Consider the following 17989-nt stretch of genomic DNA (forward strand, 5'->3'; position numbering starts at 1 on the left):
CTTGTTTGTAAGGTTCTTGATTTTTCTGGCTCAGTGCTCTGGTGGCAAAACCAATGTTAGGCCTAGTGCAGTTTACTAGGTGTAATGTTCCTCTGTTTTCTGTTGCACTACATTTTTCATCTTCTAGGACTTTTTGTCTAAAATTTAGGGCTAATGCAGTTGACAACCCTCTTTATCCACACATAAAAACAAGCCTAATTATTACAGTAAATTGTGTGACTAATAAAATATTGAAAACAAGCCGAATTAGTCTGTTATCACAAACTTATGAGAAATTGCTTACAATGTGTCGGCAGTTAGCCTATAAGTGAAGCTCACATCATCACGCAGTACCTCCTTCCCAAGCATACGTAACCCACACCTGATGTCTTAGATTATATGAGGACTGTTTTGCCCTTAGGAAACATTTATTTATTCTCTAAATAATAAAAAAAAAATTCATCTGCCTCTTAGCCATTTGCAGTGAGGTGATGTAAACAAAGTTGTAGCGCCGCCCCGGTGGCCTGTCGCGGTAACACATATATAAACAACTATACAGCTGACCAGAGAGGAGACAGGAGTCTGGGTACAGGTTTCCATAAAGTAACGTTGTTTATTTATGGTAAATTTCATATGGAGTCCAAACCCATGGCTGAAAAACAAAAAAGGCAATGTTATAACAAAATTTAAACTAGAATCATATATTTTTCTCTACAAAATCACTTTTAAAAATATCTTTCAATAAATGTATGATGAAACATACCAAAATTATTTTTTTCACAAAATATCCCTGTAAAATAGGCGTGTCTTATACGAGGATGTATCTTATATGCCGGCAAATACAGTATATTTTATATTTATGTATACAGTCGTCCCTCGTCTATTGTGGGGGTTAGGTTCTAGAACCCTCTGCGATAGGCAAAAATCCACAAAGTAGCAGCCTTATATTTATTTTATTATTTACTGTATATGTATATATTTTAAGGCTGTATAAACCGTCCCCACACTCTTATAAACCTTTCCCACACTGTTATGAAGACGTCCTATGCACTTAAACGCTGTCTATTCTCTTGAACCTATGTAATAGTTCATGGAACAGAGCATCAACAGTGATAAAAATTCTCGCGTATGTACATGTTACAGTGATTTACTAATTTTCATATATTAATGTGAACACATTAACCTTCTAACGCCGAGCCTCTATTTACAAAAGTGTCTGTCGTATGCCAGCGGCGTTCGGGAGTTAGCGCCGAAGCGGAAAAAAAGTTTTTTTCAAAAAATCACAGCACGCTAGTTTTTAAGATTAAGAGTTCATTTTTGACTCCTTTTTTTTGTCATTGCCTGAAGTTTAGTATGCAACCATCAGAAATGAAAAAAAATATCATTATCATATATAAGTTAAAAGAGAAGAAGATATAAATATTGAAATATATGACAGTGCGAATAAAAAATTTCATATATAATTGTATACAAATTGCGCTGTGAGCAAAACGGTTAAAGCTAATGAGTTATTTTTTTTCTTTATATTGTACACTAAATTGCAATGATTTTGGTATATAACAAATTGTAAAACGATCAAAGGAACACAGAGAAAATATCACAAAATGATGCATGAATTCGTAACGCGCGGACGTAAAAAAGTTTTTTTCAAAAATTCACCATAAATCGAAATGTTGTGCTAGAGACTTCCCGTTTGTTGCAAAATGAAGGTAATTGATTGAATATTACTAGACTGTAAGTGTTTTAGCTTACAATTGCAGTTTTCGACCATTACGGTCGAGTTAAAGTTGACCGAAAGTAGAATTTTTTCTATTTATCATTATTTATATGAAAGTATTTCAAAACTGATAAAAGGTACAACCATGAGTTATTTTTTGTTGTATTCTACATGAAATTGCGCACATTTCCATATATAAAACTTTATGTAACGACTAAAATAAAACAATGCAAACATTACGACAAAGTGACGAAAGAATTTCTGAGATGTTCCGCCGAGTTACCGCGCGGACGTAAGGAAAATTTTTTTTTAAAAATTCACCGTAAATCAAAATATTGTGCTAGAGACTTCCAGTTTGTTGCAAAATGAAGGTACATGATTGAATATTACTAGAATGTAAGAGTTTAGTTTACAATTGCGTTTTTCGATCATTTCGGTCGAGTTAAAGTTGACCGAAGGTTGAAATTTTGGCACTTATCATGATTTATATGAAAATATTTCAAAACTGATAAAGGATACAACCATGAGTTATTTTCTGTTGTATTCTACATGAAATTGCCCAAATTTTCATATATAAAACTTTATGTAACGACTAATATAAAACGGTGCAAACATTACGACAAAGTGACGAAAGAATTTCCGAGATGTTCGGCCGAGTTACCGCGTGTGGACATAAGGAAAAAAATTTTTTTTTTTTTCTTCTTCAAAGATTCACCATATAAATCGAAATATTGTGCTAGAGACTTCCAGTTTGTTGCAAAATGAAGGTACATGATTGAATCTTACTAGAATGTAAGAGTTTCAGCTTACAAATTCGTTTTTTGACCATTTCGGTCGAGTTAAAGTTGACCGAAGGTTGAAATTTTGGCACTCATCGTGATTTATATGGAAATATTTCAAAACTGATAAAAACTACAACCATGGGTTATTTTCTGTTTTATTCTACATGAAATTGTGCACATTTCCATATATAAAACTTTATGTAACAACTAATATAAACCGGTGCAAGCATTACGACAAAGTGATGAAAGAATTTCTGAGATGTTCGGCAGAGTTACCGCGCACAGACGTAAGGGAAAAGTTTTTTCAAAAATTCACCATAAATCGAAATATTGTGCTAGAGACTTCCAATTTGTTGCAAAATTAAGGTACATGACTGAATATTACTAGAATGTAAGAGTTTTAGCTTACAGTTGCGTTTTTTTACCATTTCAGTCGAGTTAAAGTTGACCGAAGGTTGAAATTTTGGCACTTATTGTGATTTATATGAAAATATGTCAAAATTGGTAAAAGTTACAACTGTGAGTTATTTTTTGTTGTATTCTACATGAAATTGTGCACATTTTCATATATAAAACTTTATGTAATGGCTAATAGAAAACGGTGCAAAAATTACGACTAAGTGACTAAGGAACTTCTGAGATTTTCAGCAGAGTTAGTGCGTGCGGACGTAAGGAAAAAGTTTTTTTTAAAAATTCACCATAAATCGAAATATTGTGCTAGAGACTTCTCGTTTCTTTCAAAATGAAGGTAAATGATTGAATATTACTAGAGTGTAAGAGTTTTAGCTTACAATTGCTTTTTTCGACCATTTCGGCCGAGTCAAAGTTGACCGAAGGTTGAAATTTTGGCACTTATTGTGATTTATATGAAAATATTTCAAAACTGATAAAAGCTACAACCATGAGTTATTTTTTGTTGTATTCTACATGAAATTGCACACATTTTCATATATAAAAATTTATGTAACAGCTAATAGAAAACGGTGCAAAAATTATGACAATGTGACTAAAGAATTTCTAAGAATTTCAGCAGAGTTAGAGCGGACGTAGGGAAAAAGTTTTTTCAAAAATTCACCATAAATCGAAATATTGTGCTAGAGACTTCTCGTTTGTTGCAAAATGAAGGTAAATGATTGAATATTACTAGAATGTAAGAGTTTTAGCTTACAATTGCATTTTTCGACCATTTCGGTCAAGTCAATGTTGACTGAAGGTTGAAATTTGGCACTTATCTTGATTTATATGAAAATGTCAAAATTGATAAAAGCTACAACCATGAGTTATTTTTTGTTGTATTCTACATGAAATTGCGCACATTTTCATTTATAAAACCTTATGTAACGGCTAATAGAAAATGGTGCAAAAATTACGACAAAGTGACTAAAGAATTTCTGAGATTTTCAGCAGTTAGCTGATGCTTTCTTTTGGGAGAAGAAAGAAATTCGCGCATGTGCAGCTGGGTCACGCTTGTAAACAAAACAACAGCGTGATCTGTGAACTCCCAGCATCCCTCAAGGCGTGTGATTTAAAATTTTTCGCAAATGAGGCCTATAAGTATTTTTCCGTGAATATTTAAGAAAACTTTTTGTACTCTACGTATTTTACGTCCACTCGGCACCTGACAGACAACTTTTGTCGACGTAAAATACGTCCAGTCGGTGTTAAAGGGTTAAGCAATTGGAGGGTTAATAGGAAATGTGGTATTGAATCTGTGTGCTGTGTCCGTTCTGAAATAAGTTGGGTGCCTGCATTACAATAACACACAACTAGAATTCCCTCACGTAATCCACAATATTTAATGATATCTCCAGGTTACACAACCAGTACAGTATTAGGTATTAGGTGTTTATAATTATGTTTTTCATGATTTTCTTAATTTTCATCCTGGAAACAACAGTGAACTGTAGGTAACTGAGTGATAGAACATTGCAGGTGCATTTCAGATTTAAAACTTGCTACTCTCAAGAAATAATGCATCTCATTTTTTAATCATTTGGGATGCCAAAAAGAATAAATTTTAGCTCTTATTGATGTCTTGAAATTCAGGACGCAAGCATGGATTTGGACTAAGCTTTCTGAATTTTGCTCAAGTAGGAGATTGCCCGATCACACAAAAATTTTACTTTAGAATGTTATATAAATTTAATGACTGAAGGAAATCTTATTCAGAAACAGATACCATGTAATTCTTTGCAACAGTGTTTTATTAAGTATTGGACAATTCATTCCACGCCTTCAAGAATGCTAGCAATATTGGGGTGGCAGAAATAGTTTTGCTGGGTTTCTGCTCATCTTGATGTGGCAGAAAATAAAAAAGTAGACTTTGTAGCTGTGGAGGCAGTAAACGTTAGTATTAAAAATAATTTCCTTGTGTTTGTGAAAGAGATGTACCTAGTAATTTGCTTAATAATTACAGATGCAGATGCATGGACGCTAAAGAAAACTATTGAAAAAATATCAAATTCCACACATCACAGGAAATATATAGAATAGATCAAGAATATCAGTATTTGCAGCTTGAAGATTTGCCATGCAGGGCCAATGCATAGTTTTCTGATTAGTGAAGACTTTAGGCCCTTTATGTCTGGTACTTCTGATAGATATTTTAGGATTGTTTGTCAAAAATAGTTAAGAAGTGAAGGAGACATTTTTTAAATTGCAAAGATAGAAGTGATGGTTATTGACTTTCAAAATATTTTTCATCCTGCTTGTAATGAAAAATATTCTTGAGGGAAGTAAAATTTTAAGTAAGATTGCAATCACATTCCCAAGTTTTCAGATAAATGGATTCATAGTTTATTTTACTATGTTGAGTGTGATCATATGAAAGTTTTTTGTGATTAACAGCACACTCGTGAGGGAAATCTTCCTCAACAAATTGGAACTGCACCCTAGCTTATAAAATTGTACACCTTGACTAAGGGTAACTAGGAAATAGTTGCAATATGAGGGTAACATCATCCTGTCCTTTATTCTAATTTCAAAGGGGTCTAATTTGTCCAGGAGCAGGTAAGTACAGTAGTACAGTATGCTGATTTAAACAGTCATTTTTAAATACATAGCTATTAGTTTCATTTATTCGCAGTAGCTTAAATTCAAATTTCGCGGTAGCGACACTGATGTTCTGTGTAGGTGACTAGTTTCGCCCCCCAACAAGATAGGAATGACTTAGCAGAGAATCATCAGTCTGGTATTAACATCAGGTGTTGGTAGCCGTTTTTCTTTTTTTGCCGGTTATTTAACCGGACTTTGTTGTTTAAGCTGAAAGTCGAGTAGCTACAGCCGAAAGCTTTCAGGATGAGTTTTTCCCCCTGTTTTGTTGTTACTAAATGGAGTCTGGTATATCAGTTTTTCATTTTTACAGTGAAAATTGCTGTTAATTGTTTAACTACGTTGCCAAGTGGCTTACTATAATGTAAACATTGGTTCGTTGTCAAGCCGATATTTACATTCACTATTGAACTGATTTTTTCAATGCTACAGTAGTGAATTTACAATCTTTGGTTTTACTCACCTGTACGACAAGTAATGTAATAATGTAAAGTGTTGCCAAGTAACGTGATAAAGTAAACTTTGCATTCACTACGATGAGTAATGTAGTAATGTAAAGTGTTGCCAAGTAATGTGATAAAGTAAACTTTGTATTCGCTTCCATCTTTATCGAGTAGTGTAATAAAACGTAAACATTGCTTTCGCTACAAGACTGATAATGATATACTATATCTCCGTAAGTCTCAAATAATGTTTGTTAGTAGTTGAGATTTGTCTATATGATGGTACTTCAAGAATTAAGCAAAATCATCTTATTATACTTTGCTTTGCAGACAACCGAAAAAGTTTTTTTGGGCAGAACGTAGTAGGAGAGAATTGTGCTTATTTGGGTTGCACTGGGCTTTCGAAAGAATTGGCGTTCTTGACAGCTGAAGATCAGCTCCAAGTGCCCAGGAACACTCACCAGCTCCAGATTTCTTAGCTTACGAACTACTAGCTTGTTTGACACCCAATTGCCTGGCGCCATTTACACCTGGGAGCACCCAGTGCCCGGCAAAGCACCCAGTGCGATCTGAGCAATCAGTGGGATCTTAGCGCCCAGTGCATCCAAGTGCCCAGTGGATCTGAGCACCCAGCGGATCCAAGTGCCCAGTGGATCCAAGCGGCCCAGGGATCCAAGTGTAGTCTGGCGCCTACTCCCCATCCATTTTTTCTCTCCTACTACTAGCCCTCTTAATTTTTTCATATTGCTCCTGTGCCTGGCTCCCTTGCTTCCTTCCCATGCCATTACCAGTCTTGTGTCTGGGTTAACAGAAGTTAACCTTGGAATAGTGAAGTGTTGTGCAGTGGAGGAGGTGTCTACTCGTCCCCCAATGCTCCTAGAAAGAAAGTCCCCGTCAGACTCCCCTAAAACTGGGAGGAGGCATACTAGGAGACCAAGGGAGGTCGGGGGTTACAGCCTGTTCCTGGTCCCAGTTATCAACAGACAGCCATTGGAAAGGCGTTTTACTGGATGTGTAGTGGAGGATGTGGCTATCCGGCCCTATGGATCTCCTAAACTCAGTCCCTGTCAGACTCCCCTAAACCCAGGAGGAGGCATACTGTCGGTACATGAGGGTCCGAAGGGGTTTTTACCCCTCGGTAGTTGCTCCTCAGTCAGTCCTGCTGCCTGCAGGTCTCGACAGATAGCCATTGGAAAGGCATCCATTGGGATGTGCTTTCTTTGTCCTCTAGTGATATGGATCCCAGTATGGACAATAGACATCAACGGTGTTGTTTCAGGATCCCAGTGTGAACAGACATGGATTCCAGTGTAGACAAGGGGTGTTGACGTTTTTCGGGCGTATCTTGACCTTTGAAGAGGCATATCTTCCAGCTGTGGGGCACCAGTAATTGGTGCCAAACACTCTCTCAATCTGAGTGCCTAGCAGTGTCAGAGTGGATGGTGTCTAAGCGCCCAGTGTCCGAAGCATCCACTTAGATCAAAGCATACAGAGGGATCTGATGGCTCTAAGCATCCAGTGGGCTCTGTTGGATCCACATGGCCAGTGGGATCTGATGGGTCCAAGTGTCCAGCAGGATATGATGGATCCAAGTGTACAGTGGGATTCGAGCACCCAGTGGGATCTGATGGATCCAAGTGTCACGTGGGATCTGATGGATCCAAGTGTCACGTGGGATCTGATGGATTCAAGTGTCCATTGGGATCTGATGGATCCAAGTGTCCAGTGGGATCTGATGGATCCAAGTGTCCAACAGTGGGATCTGATGGATCCAAGTGTCCAACAGTGGGATCTGATGGATCCAAGTGTCTGGTGGGATCCGATGGATCTAAGCATCCAATGGGATCCAAGGGATCCAAGTGTAGAGTGGGATCCAAGGGATCCTAGCGTGTAGTGGGATCCAAGGGATCTGAGCGCCAACCTGCTGTGTCCGGCACCAGTTCCTCTTTGGTTCAGTGCCCGAATTTTAAGAACACACTGTTGTCCTGTCTTGTGCACCACTTCCCATTGAGCTGGGACCAAGTCTACCTCCGGACAAGACTTCTGGGTCAGAGTTGTTGAGTTGCTGAAGGAAGCTCCCTCTTTGGGGTATTTCCTAGTCATCCAAACATCTGTCAAGGTTGGAGAATTGGCTTTCATTTAAAAGGAGCAAGACAAGTGTCTTTTATCTTTCGTCACTCTAGTGTCTTGACGGATCTAGACTTTCCCGTCAAGATTGTTAGAAGTCCTAATTTTCTGGACTGACATGAGGAGCACTGGCCAGAGTCCTCCTGTCGACTCTCAGCATCTCTTGGATTTTTTAGTTTTTCCATCTGCCAAGAATCCTTGTTTTCAGACGGCCCGAGGGTTTTACCATCATTTACCCCCTTCATGCCCGGAACATTAGTAGTGAGCCTACTCTAGCTCTGGCACCCAAGAGATGTTGGCCAGATTGGACAGACCTAAGTGCTTCCTCAGATTTTACTTCAGTTCCAAGGTTTCGGGCGACTGAACCCTGTAAGCTTCTTGGCTCTTCACTCAGCTGAAGATCTGCATATTGACAGTTGCTGTTATCTGCTTCCTGTCAATAGTTAAAGCTATCTTCTATTTCTGGGCTGCACTAGAGCACTCATCATTATATCTCTAGTATTCGGCGGCCATCTCCGTTCTCTTGGCACAAGCTCACAGGGCCCAGGTTCTTATGGTTATGGAATTTTTCTCGGCGTACAGTTCTGCACGTCTTTGTTCTGTACGAGGGTATTGTTGAGTGCACGCTAACTGTTATCAAGTTCATTTTTTGTTGAATCTGCAAGGATTTTGACGTTTTCTCTTGGCTGTCATAAAGTCCGCAGAGTTGGCAGCTTGTTCGCACGGTTGTCTGTGGTTCTGCACGTCCTTCTACTTGTTTCTTTTTTGGCTGCGAGTCTGCATGATCACCAATGTGAAACATACCCACAGCGGATAGAGAACAAACCAGATAGCCTTGTCCTTTAATCTTCACGGCTATTGAATGGATTTTGGAGGTGCAGGAAGCACCCTTCCTTGTCCTTGCCAGATGTCGGCCTCCTGGCAGCACAAGTTTTCTCTGGAGCCCTTGTTCTTATATTGTCTGAACTTAATCTTTAGGAAAGGAAGTTCCTTCATCTGTGAACCTAGTCCTGGATTTCTTTTCAATGCTTCAGTTATGGGTTGGGGAGCATTCTTAAGAAACCGGGGTTTTTTCCTGGGCATGGTCCCTGGAAAGACAGATCCTTCACTTCTTTCTCATAGAGCTGGAAGTTTCTTCACATAATTTCAGTGCTTTTTTACCTTATTGCACTCCTAGACTGTGGTAACCATTCAGACTAGACCACAGTTCTAATGTTTTAAGTAAGCAAGGCTCTACCCCACGTCTCCCCACTTCTGTAGGAAGAGACCTGTTTTTGTAGACAGATCAGTCTGGTCTTCCAGTCACTTTGTCTGTTCATAGAACTAAGCCCTATCAGATGTATTGAGACATCAGAAGAGGACTGTCGATCCCCCGGTTGCTGGGATCTGTGGAATCTGTGGGACAGACCTGTCTTGGACCTGTTTGCCCTTTCAAGGGGTCTTCATTTTCCTCCTTTTGTGGTCCATACCAACCCTATAGCATGTGCAGCAGACCTCATGCTATAGACAAATCTGTTGGACTACCTCTCTTCTCGCCCTTCATCACGGTCAAGAAGGAGCGACACAATCTTCGTGCTAACTCCAAGTTACGTTGTCCACTTACCCAATTCTGGCTCATATCATGGTTCCTGAATGTGCTCGGTTGTGGGAGGACAACCTCGCTTCAAGAGATCTTCCAAGGTAGTCAGATCTTTCCATGACATACTCCAGACTGTCCGGAGGATTATCATTGAAGATTTTTTTAGATGTATTGTAGAGACCATTGCAAGACATATAAGTCAATCTTCTCTTGTCTTCTTCTAGACCTGGGGATCAGCTTTCCGAAGCCAGTATCTCATGCCCTACGTCTCCTCTGCGAGATGTCCATGTTCCTTTTACAATTACCCCATTAAGGGGTATCGAACTATGCATAAACTATGCATAACTCATGTATAAGCATGGAGACCTAGTTCGTTGGCATCCATATCTTAATTTCCTTTGAAGTTCCTGACATGCCCAAGCAAGGAAGGGGACGTGGGCGCGCTGCTCTCTTGGTACTAACAATAGCCTGGCACCAGCTTTGGCTATGACGTCGACTTTTGTTCTGAGCAATCAGTAGCGCTCACTAGCTCTGAGGAAGACTAAAGTTTTCTATCCAGTTTGAATGTTCAGGTTCGAAGGTCATCCAGAACCTATGGTGTAATAGCAAGAACTACCTTCTTCCTCTTGAGTAGAACTCCTGGTAGCAACTGCACTAGCTCCAGCTCATTCTCTGAGAGCCAGAAGCGCTCACTGGCTCTGAGGAGGAATTTAGAGAGCTTTGCCCTGCTTGATGGTATGGTATTGCCTAAAAAGCCATCCATAATCCAGGGAGTTACGACAAGAGCTCATTTCGTTCTCTGATTAGAACTTCTTGCCCTTTATCCTAATGGACTTTATCTTCTGAGACATGCTCAGATTTAGGAGAAGCATTTTCCTCCTCCTAATGAAAGCCAGAGATGTCAGAACAGCCTGTACCCCATCAGCTTTCAGACACCTTATATCCCTTACGTCTATTCGACAGTCAACCTAGTGGTAGTATGATCGTTCTTCGCTTTTCATTTTGAGGGAGTTTAAACAATGTTTTAAAAACTTGGCAGTACCTTGCGATTTTGTTACTGGCATGGTATCACAGAAGGAAGCAAAGGAATTTCTCCTACTGCCTATTCACCTTGTAGTGAAGGGTCAAATTTTGGGGAGCCAGGCAGGATACAGTACACCCGGAGCACCCAGCACTCTTAGTGAATGGGTTTAGGTCGTACTTTGGTGTAGGTGACAACATAATCTGGTTGTTTTTGTTATGGTACTGTGCCCAGGGCAAGGGCGCCTTTAAAGTTCTGCTAGCCATCGGATAATTCCTTGACTACATAACTTCCACTGGTGCTTTGGTAGCGATCGGAGTACTCCTCCACTACAAAGCTCCCTCTTTAGTAGAGGCGACCCTCAGCTTTACCGCCACACTAATACAACCAGAGGCAGTTTATACTGCAGGCTCTCCTAGCTAACAAGGAACGACAAGCATTGTTTTCAATGCTAGCAACTTTTCTATTTCAAATTTATTACATTACTTAATGTTTTAGAGTAGAATATGTCCATGTATCCCACCACCTGTCAATGTGGGATTCAGCTATGTAATTACTTGGTAAGTTACTTATATAGAAATTACATTTTACATTTTATATATACTTACTAAGTAATTACATGATTGGAGCCCTCCTCCTCCCCTCTGATGGACATAAGCATAAACAGACTGCGGATTCTCTGCTAAGTCATTCCTGACTATCTCATTAGGGGGTTAGACTAGTCACCTACACAGAACATCGGTGTCCCTACTACAAAATTTAAATTGAAGCTACTGCGAATAAATGAAACTAATAGCTTTGTAATTACTTGGTAAGTATATATAAAACTTTATTTTATTATATAAATGTCTCTTTTTTATTATAAGAATAGTTTGTATGCCTGGGGCTGCCTTATAGGACAAATATTTTACTCTGTATTTCTGTAGATTGATGGGAAAATATGTGCTGCATCTGAAATTAAAAGTGACACATATGAAGTCCAGTCTGATCACATCCCATCAAATTCAGCAGCATTGGAGTCAAGTGAAATTCAGCCACAGTGTTTGCAGTACAATGAAGATGGTTCAACAAAGTCACCTTATTATCAGCATGATCCAAATATTGCTTTCATTCCCACACCACCACCATCTGCTACTCAGGTAAATTTTACAGCTGTGTTACTTATTGTGATCCTATTACATGCAAACTTGATTCAGTAGACCTCTTGAACTACCTAACAATAATAATAATAATAATAACAATAGTAATATAATAATTAGTATACCTATTTTTTAAGAGTAACAGCAGTAAATTGTAGGTAGTGAACTCCATGTTTAGATGTAGACTTGTTGTCATTTTTTTGTAAGTATGCAAATTAAAGGTACCTTGATCTGAGCTTTGGTACAGCATGTAGTGCCCTCAGAGTCTAGACTTCCTGTCTGAATCCCCAATCATTACCATCATTTTTATGATATGGGTACTGTATTAGTATTGCCACTGCTGTTACTTATTTCATACTTAAGCTTGTTAACCCTTAAATGCAGAGCCTCTATTTACAAAAGTGTCTGTCGTATGCCGGCGTCGTTCGGGAGTTAGCGCTGAAGCGGAAAAAAAGTTTTTTAAAAAAATCACAGCACGCTTAGTTTTTAAGATTAAGAGTTCATTTTTGGCTCCTTTTTTCTCATTGCCTGAAGTTTAGTATGCAACCATCAGAAATGAAAAAATATCATTATCATATATAAATATTGGAATATATGACAGCACAAAAAAAAATTTTCATATATAATTATATACAAATCGCGCTGTGAGCAAAACGGTTAAAGCTAATGAGTTATTTTTTTTCATTGTATTGTACACTAAATTGCGATGATTTTGGTATATAACAAATTGTAAAACGATCAAAGCAACACAGAGAAAATATTATCACAAAGTGATGCATGAATTCGTAAAGCGCGGACGTAAAAACAAGTTTTTTTCTAAAATTCACCATAAATCGAAATATTGTGCTAGAGACTTCCCGTTTATTGCAAAATGAGGGTAATTGATTGAATATTACTAGACTGTAAGTGTTTTACCTTACAATTGCAGTCTTCGACCATTTCGGTCGAGTTAAATATGACCGAAGGTCGAATTTTATCTATCATGATTTATATGAAAATATTTCAAAACTGATAAAAGCTACAACCATGAGTTATTTTTTGTTGTATTCTACATGATATTGCGGACATTTTCATGTATAACACTTTATGTAAGGCCTAATATAAAATGGTGCGAAAATTACGACAAGCTGACTAAAGAAATTCTGAGATTTTCAGCCGAGTTACCGCGCACGGAGGTAAGGAAAAAGTTTTTTTAAAAAATTCACCATAAATCAAAATATTGTGTTAGAGACTTCCCGTTTGTTGCAAAATGAAGGTAAATGATTGAATGTTACTAGAATGTAAGAGTTTTAGCTTACAATTGCGTTTTTTTACCATTTCGGGCGAGTCAAAGTTGACCGAAGGTTGAAATTTTGGCACTTATTGTGATTTATATGAAAATATTTCAAAACTGATAAAAGCTACAACCATGAGTTATTTTTTGTTGTATTTTACATGAAATTGCGCACATTTTCATATATGAAAATATATGTAACGGCTAATATAAAACAGTGCAAAAATTATGACAAAGTGACGAAAGAATTTCTGAGATTTTCAGCCGAGTTACTGCGCGTGGACATAAGGAAAAAGTTTTTTTCAAAAATTCACCATAAATCAAAATATTGTGCTAGAGACTTCCAATTTGTTGCAAAATGAAGGTAAGTGATTGAATATTACTAGAATGTAAGAGTTTTAGCTTATAATTGCATTTTTCGACCATTTCGGTCGAGTCAAGTTGACCGAAGGTTGAAATTTTGGCACTTATTGTGATTTATATGAAAATATTTCCAAACTGATAAAAGCTACAACCATGGGTTATTTGTTGTATTTTACATGAAATTGCACATATTTTCATATATAAAACTTTATGTAATGGCTAATATAAAACGGTGCAAACATTATGACAAAGTGGTGAAAGAATTTCTGAGATTTTCGGCCGAGTTACTGTGCACGGACATAAGGAAAAAGTTTTTTTAAAAAATTCACCATAAATCGAAATATTGTGCTAGAGACTTCCAATTTGTTGCCAAATGAAGGTAAATGATTGAATATTACTAGAATGTAAGAGTTTTAGCTCACAATTGCATTTTTCGACCATGTCGGTCGAGTGTCAAAGTTGACCGAAGGTTGAAATTTTGGCACTTATTGTGATTTATATGAAAATATTTCCAAACTGATAAAAGCTACAACCCTGGGTTGTTTTTTTGTTGTATTTTACATGAAATTGTGCACATTTTCATATATAAAACTTTATGCAACGGCTAATATGAAACGGTGCAAAAATTACGACAAAGTGACGAAAGAATTTCTGAGATTTTCGGCCGAGTTACCGTGCAGATGTAAGGAAAAAGTTTTTTCAAAAATTCACTATAAATCGAAATATTGTGCTAGAGACTTCCAATTTGTTGCAAAATGAAGGTAAATGATTGAATATTACTAGAATGTAAGAGTTTTAGCTTACAATTGCGTTTTTCGACCATTTCGGTCGAGTCAAAGTTGACCGAAGGTTGAAATTTTGGCACTTTTCGTGATTTATATGAAAATATTTCCAAACTGATAAAAGCTAAAAGCTAGAACCATGGATTGTTTGTTTGTTGTATTTTACATGAAATTGTGCACATTTTCATATATAAAACTTTATGCAACGGCTAATATAAAACCGTGCATAATTACGACAAAGTGACGAAAGAATTTCTGAGATGCATCGCTGATGCTCTAGTGCGAGAAGAAAGAAATTCACGCATGCAAGGCTGGGTAACGCTTGTAAACAAAACAACAGTGTGATCCGTGAACTCCCAGCATTCCTCAAGGCGCGTGATTTAAAATCTTTCGCAAACTAGGCCTATAACTATTTTTCCGCGAATATTTAAAAAAAAATTTTGTAGTCGATGTACCGTACATCCACTCGGCACCCTACAGACAATTTAGTCGACGTACGATACGTCCAGTCGACATTTAAGGGTTACTGAAAAACCCCCAACTGTGAGCCAGATTGAACTTATCTTATATGAACGCACCACCATGATCTGCTATTTGGTAAAAGTTGATTGTTAATACCCAAGCTGCAACCTTAGTTGGAAAAGTAGATTGTTATAATTTTTTATGACATGGGTACATTATTAGTATTGCTGCTGCTATTATTTATTTTATACATAAGCTTGTTCATCAAAATCCCCCAGATGTTAGCCAGTTTGAACCTAGCTTATATGAGTTTACCACCATGACCTGCTACTAGGTAAAGGTTAATACCCAAGCTACAACCCTAGTTGAGAAAGCAGATAGTTATAAGCACAAGGTCCCAGTATGGAAATTAGCCCATTATGGAAAAAGACATTGAGCAGAAAATAGTGCTGTGATAAAAAGAAAAACATTAAAAAAGTAAAATAAATTTGATAAATAAACAAGTCAACTATGAAGTGAGACTAATATCTGGTTGCTCAACCGAAAAAGTTTATGTACCAAATTTGAACTTTCTGAAGTTCTAGCAATTTGTCTACAGGATTAGGAACAATTTTCCATGGTTTTGTCAGAGTAGGAATAAAACTTAAAGAAAACTTTTCAGAAGAAAAGGCAAGGCTGTTGCAATTAACGGTATAACTAGTACTACACGGTGGGTGGATAGTTTTGGAAGAACTGATTGCAGAGAGTGGTTAGAACAGTGAGATAACTGATTGGAATGGAATATAAAATTTAGGCAAAAGGCCAAGCACTGGGACCTATGAGGTCATTCAGTGCTGAAAGGGAATTGAGAGTAAAAAGGTTTTAAAGATGTAACAGGAGGAAAACCCCACAGTTGCACTATCAAACAATTGTTAGAAGGTGGAAAGTACGATGGGTTAGAAGGTGGAAAGTACGATGGATGGAAGAGAATATAAATGGAGGTACAATAAAATGAATGAAAGGGGCTAAAGGAATGCTGCAAAGAACCTTAATGCTTATAGTGCACCACATAAGGCGCACTGACAGCGCTACCCCCATAAGGGGAGTGAGCTAATTGAACATCAGCTCCTGATTTCTACTGAGATCATAGATGATACAGTTAATTAAACTAATGATTTGTGAATGGATCTTTGAAGTGAGTGTGCTGCTGAAGATGAAACTGGAGAACACTATTCAAAACATGGCAAAATAAAAACATTTCTTATGGATACCAGTTTTTTTCTGCCGTTAAGATAATCCACATATATTTTTCAAAATAAAATATATAAGAAACAGTATCAGAAGATTGTCCCAAGCCTATAGTATTAAAAATCATGCTTTGGGTTTTGTTAGGATGTAACTTTATTCTACTTGATTGTATCATACACTGATTTGAGCAAAATCTCAAATTCATCAACCACTTGTCTATGGTCTGGGGATGGGATTGACGTAAAGAGAGCAGCTTCATTTGCATAAGCAAGAAGCATGTTTTCAGTGCCTAACCACATATTGTGCATATGTAATATTAATAGTAGTGGGACTTGAACACTACCCTAAAGAACAGCAGTTACAGTTCTGTAATCTTGTAGTCCCCATCAACAGCTACCATGAACAGTCTGTTGGTTAAAAATTCAGTGATAGAACAGTACTAAGAAATGGTCCACTAACTCCTATCTAAAGTTGAAAACAAGGGCTCCATAATTTACACACTCATAAGCTGTACTAAAGTCAGGACCAGTCATTTGAATTTTATGACAAAATCTATGGATTTCTATGTGAATGGAAATTAAAAGAACATCACAAGCCCCCAGGCCCTTGTGAAAACCAAGCTGCAAACTAGGAAACAGATGATTACATTGATCATAGGACTTTAGGTAATATGAGGCTTATAGATATTGGGCATTAACTGGCTTGAATAGAGGTACCATAACCACAGATACCCAGTGGGGTAGCATCACCAATTGTCCAGTAAGTGTGAAAACGGGGGGTTACTATGTTCTTACACATACAAGCTTCATTTTACATGAAACCCTTCCATTGGTCTGGGTGAGCTACCTAGTAATAACAATAAAATGTGTTTACATACATTTTTTAGTTTAGTTTAGTTTAGTGATGTGCCTAGAGTTGTGGCTGGCTGTTTAAACCCTGCTTTTATTACTGTCATTTTTTATGATTGTACCTTCCTACATTATGAACCCCAAGCATACAGTCTGTTGATAGTTAGTGCTAAAATAACTGTAAAATGGTGATTAAAAATATCACCCTCCCCAAGGCTTACCTGATGTATGCACAATATTTTTTCTAAACTTGAAATTCTGTCTTTAGGGAATGAAGATGATTAATTGTTTCAGTGATGTATCTAGGGATTGTAGATAATAATTTATCATTTCAGGGATGCATTGGGTATGTGGTAATGTGTTTGTCTTTTTTCATGTTGCAATGACAGTAAATATTTATCATTGTAATTAGCAGCTTTTCCGCCTGCATTGCACTCCTATTGACATAAACTAGTATATGTGGCTGATGAGCCTTAGCCCTCTGTGAAAATTATTATTCAGAAGTTTCAAAATTGTTTTCAGAACAAACCTTGGTGTTTAAGATGAAATATTTTTACATATTTTGTTGTTATCACTCTTTGTGTGATTCCATTTGTTTGCTTTGTTGGGTTAAATTATAAATAAAGTTGTTCTACATCTCAGTCATGTACACTTTCTGCCTGAATTTTCCTTTGTTGCCTCATTTCCATGATTTCATGGGCTTTTCATCTGGTCTTAATTTGCTATCTCTGTGCCCTAAGTAAATGTGAGTGATTGCTCAACCCAGTTCATTACCATTGAATTTACTGCTTGTTCTTTGCACTCAAATTATGCCATTATAATGCAGTTCTCTTTTTCACACCATTACCACCTCTGTTCACCAGTACACCAGCCCTCTGACCCATTGTTTCCAGAGATCTTTATATCGAGCTCTCTCATCCCAATCATTTATTTTACATTGATATCTCACTTCATGGCTTCAGATTAGTGCAGAAGTGGAGAAATACACAGGGAAGGGAAAAGTTTAAACTTTTCCTTTCCCTGTGTATTTCTCTATAAAATGATTATTTTGGAATTTGATTGCCACTTAAGATGACATTCACTGGAGCCTCTTTCTTACTTATAGGGGCATAGATGATGTTAGTTAACCTTATTCAGGACCACCTCATGTCACTGATAGTCCAGAATATCCAAAGGATCTTTTTTCAGCAGTGGCA

General features: G+C 37.5%; 2 protein-coding genes across 22 annotated transcripts in view; one reads left to right on the top strand and one right to left on the bottom strand.

Annotated features, from left to right (window-relative positions):
* LOC136833716 (UDP-N-acetylglucosamine transferase subunit ALG13-like) overlaps positions 1-17989 on the top strand; it is a 539859-nt gene that overhangs the window by 367588 nt on the left and 154282 nt on the right. For all 21 annotated transcript variants that reach the window (XR_010851592.1, XR_010851593.1, XM_067095956.1 and 18 more), the window contains one exon: positions 11626-11838. Coding sequence is in view for 19 of the 21 variants with exons in the window: in XM_067095956.1 (XP_066952057.1) it covers positions 11626-11838 (213 nt within the window). In the remaining 2 variants the exon portion in view is untranslated. The remainder of the gene's footprint in view (positions 1-11625; positions 11839-17989) is intronic.
* The window catches only part of LOC136833810 (uncharacterized), a 345490-nt gene that overhangs the window by 245836 nt on the left and 81665 nt on the right, over positions 1-17989 (bottom strand). The window lies entirely within an intron of this gene.

Source organism: Macrobrachium rosenbergii, chromosome 4, assembly GCF_040412425.1.
Source record: "Macrobrachium rosenbergii isolate ZJJX-2024 chromosome 4, ASM4041242v1, whole genome shotgun sequence".
Taxonomy (NCBI): domain Eukaryota; kingdom Metazoa; phylum Arthropoda; class Malacostraca; order Decapoda; family Palaemonidae; genus Macrobrachium; species Macrobrachium rosenbergii.